A 9906-nucleotide genomic window follows, 5' to 3' on the forward strand; every position below is an offset into this window, starting at 1 on the left:
CCCCATCCAATTCCTAACACCCACCCCCTACCTCTACCCCACCCTCAGCCTAACCCACACTCCACCCATGCCTTCCCCACCTCCCAACACCCTCACATCACACCATGCACACACTACAACTGACCAACTCCTTTCTCCCCTCCCCATTTTCACAAATGCATACGTCAAGATCACCAGCATTCTCTCTCTCACATACACAGCTCCTCGTTCTTCGATCACCATTCTTTCTCCCCCTTTTCTTAGCTCTCCTGTGCAAACTTTCTAAACTTCCGGTCAGCAGAAGTCATGATAGATCGTTGACCAGTGACTATTCATTTTTTTTCTTCGTGTTTTTCTCCTTGTTTTCTCCGTATTCTTTCTGTTGAAGGACGTAGCTCGAAACGTTAAAGACTTTCCGTATTCCCGAGCGTCATACTAATACATCCTTCTGTTGTTTACACCACCTGTCCTCGTCTGTTGTTGTTTTTTTTCGTACATTCTCCCATATATATGTGTGTGTGTGTGTGTGTGTTCTTTTGTGTAGATTTATTTTTGAGGGTTTGGTTCTCAACTGGAAATATTAAACTTTCAGTTTCGCGCTTCAAGTCTCCCTTTCTCAGCCAATCCCATGACTGGTTTATTTATTTTGTTATATGGTACTTACGTTGTAACCAGTTTAATTACTCTTCCATTTGGCTCACAGCATGTAGTCTACAACAAAAAAACATTCTTAACTTTGTTCTTATTAAAATCTTGACATGCTGTCTATGTCTGTCCTTGCTTTGCATCAAAGTCTTTCCAGATAATTTGTGTTTATCCAAGTAAATATGTTAACAATTTTCTGCACTGCACCCACTCCCAGATTAAGGTCTAGCTTCCCAAGTATTACTCACAACTTCTTTGTCACAATTCCAAAAGTCCCAATGGTAATTAATATGCTCATGACCTTCCAACATCTTTCTTCCAGTATTTGAGAATTCCATACTTCAAGTGAGTGGAATATTCTACATTTTCTTCCCACTGATATTAAATGGACATTCCACATCACTTACATGACACACTCTCCATTAGGGTCCAACAAACTTTGTAAATAATCCTTCTTTCACCACCTTCTTATGAAGAACTTTTTCCTCTTCTATGCAGAATCCTAGACTTGTTCTTTTTCTATATAATTCTACAACCTCTTCAACACTCATTAACTCCCTTCTTCCTCTTGTTCTTTTCTAGTATTTACATCTGATTACAATACATGTGTATTGTAAGCCACTTGCTTGTCCTACTTGCAAGTCACTTCCTTGCTTTTATTCTGCAGTTCCTCCTTTCTCCTCCCAAAGTATACTAACCAACACCTTATTAGTGGTACTGTCCCAAAGTTGATTACTTCCATAATATTTCCTGCATTCAATTTTGATTTTAAAATCTTCTTAATTATACAAAAATAATCTCTTGATTTTATCACTTACCAGTTTTCCAAGAAACTTAAAGGCTTCTTTTACACCTAAAAAAGGGTAAAAGCATGAGATTGTACCTAGAAAGTTTCCCTCTGAGGTACAAGTTCAGAAACGTTGTTTATGGAAGACCAGCAGCTGCCCATACGGCTTAGCACCAGTGATGTCACAACTCATTTCTACAGCTGAGTGAAATCAAGCAATGCTTAAAAACTCAACACACAGCCCAGTTCAGGAATTGAACTCACATATCTAAGCTTTTGATATTTTTAACACCAGATACAGTGATTCCAACACTTTTACATTTTTCCCATGCTTTATGTCTATCACAGTCCATTTCTTGATACCAAATTTTATCCCAGTGTCACAACTCAATATTCATAGTTTGAACCAAATACTCTGCTTGATTGTTGTTTTTGCCATAAAGCTTTAAATTATCCATGGAAATTCACTTTTCCCCAATTTTTCCCAAAGAATACCTTATTTAGCTTTAAACAGAATAAATGAATAAATGATCTGTGCTATTTCAAACAAAATATGAAGGCGAGGTTGTCCACTTGAAAGATTCTTTTTCTAATCTGTACATCTGCTAATCTTTCTTTCCTAGCAATTACTCTCGAATGTTGCATTGCATTTTCTAACAGACATGTAAACTTTTCCTAGATCTTTGATGGATCCACACAACACTAGACTGACAAGCATTGAACTAGGTCATATACCTTTTTATAATTGATCCAAGCAGGCATGGCTGTGTGGAAAGAAGTTTGCTTCTCAACCACATAGTTCCAGGTTCAGTACCACTGCATGACACCTGTCTGAGAGCATTGTGTGTTACAGAGGTGAATGGATAAGAACTGATTCAATGATTCCAGGTTCAGTCCCACTACAAGACACCTTGGGTGAGTGTCTTTGAGCCAACCAAAGCCGTGTGAGTGGATTTGGTAGATGGAAGCTCAAAGAAGCCTGTCGTATATGTCTGTCTGTCTGTCTGTCTGTCTGTCTGTATGTATGTATGTATGTATATATCTGTGTGTGTTTCGTTTGTGTTTGTCCCCAACCCCTACCTGATAATGGCTATTGGTGTGTTTATATCCTGTTACTTAGTAGTTCAGCAAAATTGATCAATAGACTAAGCACTAGGCTTAAAAAAAAGTACTGGACTTGATTCATTCGACTAAAAGATCTTCAAGGCGGTGTCCCAGCATAATCGCAGTCAAATGATTGAAACAAGTAAAAGATAAAAGAATATACAAATTTATATCCCTCTTTCTACAATTTCTCAAGACAATCTCATCAATCATTAGTTGATTTTTCATTCCTCTGCACTTTAATTTTCAACAGCCTTTCTTTTCATCAAACATTATATATTTCTCATATAGAGGTTGGTGCATCTCCTTCAATTATTCCTGTTCAGAGCTTCTGCTTAAATGGCTACCACATCATTGGATGGTGATCTGTGACAATATTTCCTTAACTCAGCTATCGAGGGTATGTCCCCTTTTGTCATACACTCAATTAGCTGAGAGAGCTTACAAACCACCATGAAACCACTGACTGGTTTAATGGACACTTCTTTTAAGCTGAAATGTGTATCTCAAAGGATCTCTCCTAGTGAACACATACTGAACACAGTAAAAACTGCATCACGAACATTAACTTCCTCTAGAAAATAATTCAGAACCTAACAACTAGTAACCCTCTACAAAGCTCAAGGGAGACCCACAATGGAATACTGCTCCCACATCTAGGACAGTACTACCTGTTCTTCTGCAACACACAAACATCCTACATCTCATTCAAAGAAAGGTTACTTTACTGATTGACCTGAAGTCACTCACCATCACTCTCCAACCTCTGGACCAAAGATGTATCGTGTCACCTTTCTCCACCTTTTCTACCACCATTTTATAGCTTGTACTCCTTGGAATCAGTCTTGTACTGCTTCCATTCAAGTTCTACAACTCGTGTTACTCCTATTCTTGTCACCTATACTGACTCCATTTACCCAGGCCTTGTAGAATTCAACCCTCTGGAATTCTTTCCTTGCATATGTTTTTCCTGCATCCAGCAATTTGTACAAGAGTGACGTTAACCCTTTAACATTCACATTGTTTTGAATTAATCATGCATTATTTTGTAGATTTGAGATTTTGATGAGGTATTTGTTAATTTTTAGAATGATATTGTTGGGTAGGTGTGAGAAGCCAGATCTGGTTAGTTTGAACTTAAAACAGGTAGAATATTTTGGCCAGATATGGCTGGTTTAAATGCTAAAGGGTTAATACATTGGCCTCATTAGTCTCAGAGAACTTGCAAAGGCCTTGGGAACAGCTCTCTCCTCCAGAACAATTTAATAGAAAAAAAATTAGGTGATTGTTCCCAAATGTTTGTTAAATAAAAAGAAACTGTTTCTCACACAGACAGGAGTAAATTAGATTCACAATAAAATAGGGTTGGAAATATGCATAGCAACAACTTGCTGTGTAAGTAAAACTAATAAAAGGAGAGAATATGAGTAATAAGGAATTTTCTGTCTGAGAACTCTTTTCTCTTTTTTGCTAAGAAAAGAAGTTGGGATCATGTTGAGTAAATATTGATCTCTAGTGCCTCATCAATAATTTTTACATTGAACTGTGCTTGTAAACAACAATGGGCAATGCTCAATTTAAGGTTATTGTGATTTTTGAAAACAAAGAAAAAAAGAACCTTAAAGGTTGTACTTTATCTTCAGTATGAGTACATGAGTTAAGCAAATAACTTTAATTATGGACTAATATCTAAAAATATAGTCTCTTTTGTTGAAGACAGCAAATAATGACAGTCTCCTGATATAATACTTCTATTATCTTTAATGCAAATTGATTGAACTTGATCAAATAAATCAAGCCACTACTAGTATTGTATACCTCACTACCACTACTACTACTGTGGTGGTGGTGGTGGCGGTGGCAGTAGTAGTAGTAGTAGTAGTAGTAGTAAGACCAATACATTAATGCTAGTCAAGACTTGTTAATAATATCTCTTATTGATACTTCAATATTTCATTAAATATTTCTTAATCTTAGTCATTCTTCTATTCCCTAGGAATTTTCATACATCACTGTTTCTCCTGCCTTCAAAACAACAGCAGTAGTGTCAATGAGTAAATTAATTCTTCAATTGTATAAAAACCTCACCCAGAAAAACTTGTATTATTGAGACAAATTTAGAAATCATACTCATATATTTTAACAAAAGGGCTGAGAGAAAATATCTCAGGAGAATTCTGCATACTAAATACACATACAACAGTATCTCACAAAACATAATGTATAGGGATTGTAAAAAAAAAACTAAAACATGGGGAGGACAGGTGGAGGAGGCGATTGGGAGGGATGGCTTGAGAAGGGAGGACGCCCAAAACCAGGCAAGATGGCGAGACGGTGTGAGAGCGGTTGCTATGGCAGTGAGGTAGATCCGACCACCCCACTTAACAAGGACAAAACCCAGATTCAAACACTGGATGATGATGATGATGATGATGCTCTTTGGCCCATCTCTCTTTAATTGTTTTCATTTTATTTTGACAGACACTAGCAATGAGAAGCAGACATTCTCTCAGTGGCTATGGCTTCTGACACTTGTATTGCACATGCTTACTAGCGTGATGGCATAAAACTCAACATTTCTCACAAATTTTCATTTGGCTGGTATTATTTCTATTCATATTTGTATTGTTATTCATGGCTGATGGGTTATATAGTGTTGGCATTGTTTTACATTCATTCATTTTTGCCTTTGTGTTTGTGCTTCATTCTTGGTTAAGCAATTCTTCCAAAACAATTTATTTTTTATGCATAATCAAAAGAAGGAGGACATAAAATAAGCATTAGTTGTACTTACCAGTGGTCTGGTTTGTTAATTTGGCTTAGATATCTAGTGACATTATAGGACTTATTGTTTAACAGGAGGGCACTAGGCTTCACCATGTCATGAAGCCAGTACTTTTTTATTATCATCATCATTGCTATTATGTAAGACAGTAAGCTGGCAGAGACGTTAGTGCTGAAAAAATGCTTTGCAATATTTCTTCTTACTCATTACATTCAGAGTTCAAATTCCACCAAGGTCAACTTTACCTTACCTCCTTTCAGGGTAAATATAATAAGTAGTAGTTGAGCACTGGGGGCTATGAAACTGACTTGCCCCTACCCGCTAAAAAAAAATCCTGGCCTTGTGCCAAATTTTGAAACCATTGTTATTATTATTTGGTGAGCTGGCAAAATCATTAGCAAGTTGGGCAAAGTGCTTAGCAGTATTTCATTCATCCATATATTCAGAGTTCAAATTCCATTGAGATCAGTTTTGCCTTTCATCCTCTCAAGGTCAATAAAATAAGTACCAGTTGAGTACCAAAAAAAAAAGGTGAAGTTTCCTTCTCAACTCATGCCAACTCATAAGGCCAGTTTCTTGGTTTCCATGGCATATATATTCCCCACCTGGACAGGATGCTGGTCTATTGCAGGATTACTCATTTTTGCCCAGCTAAGTGGACCGGAGCAATGTGAAATGAAATGCTTTGCTCAAGAATACATATTGCCCAGTCCAGGAATCAAAACCACAATCTTACAATCATGAGTTCAACACTCTAACCAAACCACTAAGCCACATGCTTCCACACCAGTTGAGTACTGGGCTCGATGCAATCAACTTACCTCGAAATTGCTGGCCTTGTGCCAAAATTTGAAATCATTATCATTAACCTAGTGGTTAGGGTATTGCACTTATGATTGTGTGGTCACAGTTTCAGTTCCTAGACCAGGTGACGCGTTGTGTTCTTGAGAAAAACACTTCATCTTACATTGCTCGACAATAACTTTGCCACCTGACACGTAGTACACTGTACACCTGTTCAGGCAAAGTCGTTTTGATGGAGGGTGTGAGCTAATGTACACACACATTTGATCACTATAAACAAATCATTTGTACTGGTCATTCAGCAGAAGCTGAACACCCATACATCATCTTTGATGGGAGAGTCCATCATCATGATCATCATCATCATTATTATTATTATTATTATTATTATTATTATTATTATTATTATTATTATTATTATTATTATTGAGTGCGAGAGCAATATATGCCATCAAAGTGACACTAGAGTACAAATATACAAAGCCTAATATACCCATCATGACTACCTGTTTGATAAGGATACACCAGGCACATGCATCACGACCATATGTGTGCGACATGGTGATCTTATACCAAGATAAACAGTGCATGACCTTGCAGGTGAGATGCCAGTTAGAATTTTCCTCAGGTCAAGTAGTCCATCCCACTCAAAAGGTCCCTGAATAAGGTTTGTTTAAGGATGACGGACAAAATAACCATGTTGTAGGCTGGTATCATTGGAGACAGACTTGTTGGCCCAGTCAGGATGCCTGAAGAAATTAAAGTGACCACAGATGCCTACTGCAATCTCCTGAAGGAGGTCTTGGCTCCCTGGCTAGATGACATACTGCTGTCACTTCTAAGGAATCTCGTACTCATGCATGACAACGCTCCCTCCTACTCTGCTAGGACCACCCAAACATCCCTAGGGTCTTACAGCATACTAGGTAAAAGGTTGACGGTATGGCTGCCAGCATCTCTGGATCTCAACCCTATCGAAAATCTTTGGTCCATCATTAAACAAGATGTATATGCTGATGGGTGCTAATTTACGTCAAAAGATGTCTTATGGGTGACCATCAAAGCTGCAGCAGAAGCAGTCCAACCTGCTACTATTAAGAAATTGGCAGACTCCATAACTAATAAGGTTTTTGAAGTTATCCGTCAAAATGGTGCCCATATGGTTAAATAATTCATTATGTCAACAAATGTTATATAATATTATGGTTTTCTGTTAAATATTTACTCAATGTATGCTTAATATGTATCATTACCACTGCTTCACAACTGGTGTTGGTGTGTTTACATCCCCATAACTTAGCAGTTCAGCAAAAGAGACCGACAGAATAAGTACCAAGTTTGAGAAAGAAAATGAGTATTAGGGTCGATTCATTCAACTAAAATTTCTTCAAGGTGGTGCCCCAGCATGGCTGCAGTCTAACAAGTGAAACAGGTAAAAGATACAAGCTTACAAAAAAAAAAAGGGGGAAGAAAGAAAAGAAAAACTAAGGTATAAATACCTTCACTACATTTGTTCCATTGGCAGCAGATACAAAATAAAGTGGCATTTTATGTTTCTCAGGAAAGTTAAAACTTTTCTTTGTCATATTCATATCAGCTACAAAAAAGCAAAGAAAACTTCCTTAGCAATTAAACAGATATTTAAAATATTCAATATGATAGATAGTTAATCTGTTATACAATGTTCAGTGATTTAAAATTTGTTTCAGGCATAGCTGTGTGGTAAGAAGCTTTCTTCCCAACCACATGGTTCTGGGTTCAGTCCCTCAGTGTGGCACCTTGGGCAAGTGTCTTCTACTATAGCCCTGGACCAACCAAAGCCTTGCAAGTAGATTTTGTAGATGGAAACTGAAAGAAGCCTGTCTGTGTTTGTGTATGTGTATCTGTGCTTGTATTTGTCCCCTGCTACTGCTTTACAAATGGTGTTTGTTTATATCCCTATAATTTAGCAATTTGGCAATAGAATGAATACCGGGTTTAAAAAAGAAGCACTGGCGTCACTTTGTTAGACTAGGCCCTTCAAAGGAGTGCCCAATGACTGAAACAAATATTAAAAAAAAAGAAAAAAGTTAATATATTTCATATCATTATTTACAAATAGCAACCAATTTCACATCGTTAACTATTTAGGGGTTCTTAAAATCGATAATGGGCCAACTACAGGGGTTGGGCTATTATATGATAAAATGAGAGGCGTGCAAAAGTGTTAGGTTCAGGCAAAATGTAGTGGCATAATGAGGGTGGCTGATATCAGGGAAGGGGAGGAGACAGGAAGAGACAGAGACACAGGGAATGTGAGAGACAGACAGACAGGGACAGAGCGGGAGGGATAGAATGTGTTTACTGGAGGGAAGAGTGAATTTTAAAACTTTGTTCTTTCATTTCTTCCTATCACTTAACGCATATGCTTTAGTGAATTAACCATTGTATATTCAGTTACAACTTTTACAATACGTCCAACAACAGATGTTAAACGAGTGAACGGTAAAGTGTTTTTATATTTGTTTTCAAATTACCGTATTAAGACTTATTAAAACTTTACCAATGTGGCTGGCCAGGTTAGTTTGCCTTTTGGACATATTGTATCGGATATACAGGAACTAATGGCTAGAGTGTTTCCAAACCTGGAGATTCAATTTAAAGACCAAACCTGGCTGAGAACACATGCCATCTTAGTGCCAAAATATGTGGTAGCAAGTGATTTGAACATCAAACTCCTGGATCAGTTGCCTGCTGAGTGTTGCAGCTATAAGTCAATTGACTCTGTGCTCAACTCTGATGAAGCTATGAACTATCTCATTGAACTATTGAATAGCCTAGCACCAGCAGGCCTCACACCTCACAACTTGCACCCCAAGACTGACACATCAGTCATGCTTTTAAGAAACCTGGGCTCACCCAAGCTTTGCAATGGCACACAACTTACAATCAAGACTTTTAAAAGCAACCATTCTCACTGGCAAAGCAAGTGGTGAAGTTGTCTTCATATTACGAATTCTGCTAATTCCTTCTGACATGCCATTTGAGTTCAAGTGACTGCAATTTCCCGTACAACTGAGTTTTGCAATGACCATAAACAAGGCCCAGGGACAGTCTTTGGACATGGTAGGCCTAAACCTTGCAGAACCTGTTTTTTCCAATGGCCAACTGTATGTAGGATGCTCAAGAGTTGGCAATCCAAATCATTTGTTTATTTATGCTCCAGAGGGTAAGACCAAAAATGTATATCAAGTGGCTCTGCAAAATTGATAGTAATCAACCATCAATCATTTCATACTTACATATCGTCAATCCTCTCATCCTTCCAACCATCCACCAATTCCACTTTGATATTACCATACCAGTACAATCAATTAATTCTCTGATTCAACTGTATTACTTGCCAGTATTTGTAAATCTTTCCCATGTCACCATGTATTTCTAAATCTATTTGTAATTTAAATGTGAACTGAACAGGGAGTGGGATAGGACATGAAACAGTGTAATGGGAACGGGGACTGGAAATAACCCCTGGTTTTCTGGTATCTCAGATCAAGTCACTTGCTATGCAAGTACATCTCCGTAATTTTTTAAATCACTGTGGATAAATGCCAAACAATGACCTGCTCAGGCTCTCCAATATTTTAATTTCTAAACAGAAACAATTGGGAGCAGGGAGTGGGGTTACCAAAAATTCATAATTTCTCAAATTTTCTTTTTTATAGCATATAAATGTATTTTTTGGGGGAAAAAGTATTGAAAAACATTGATACATGCATGAGTGATAAAGAAACGAGGAGGGTTGTCATTGGATGTGCTAGAA

General features: G+C 37.6%; 1 protein-coding gene across 1 annotated transcript in view; it reads right to left on the reverse strand.

The window, feature by feature from the left end:
- Positions 1 to 9906, reverse strand: part of LOC106873102 (rab-like protein 2A) — a 112827-nt gene that overhangs the window by 39361 nt on the left and 63560 nt on the right. The window contains exon 6 of the mRNA XM_014920330.2: positions 7604 to 7701. Coding sequence (XP_014775816.1) covers positions 7604 to 7701 — 98 coding nt within the window. The remainder of the gene's footprint in view (positions 1 to 7603; positions 7702 to 9906) is intronic.

The sequence above is a fragment of the Octopus bimaculoides genome, chromosome 19, assembly GCF_001194135.2.
Source record: "Octopus bimaculoides isolate UCB-OBI-ISO-001 chromosome 19, ASM119413v2, whole genome shotgun sequence".
Lineage (NCBI taxonomy): Eukaryota > Metazoa > Mollusca > Cephalopoda > Octopoda > Octopodidae > Octopus > Octopus bimaculoides.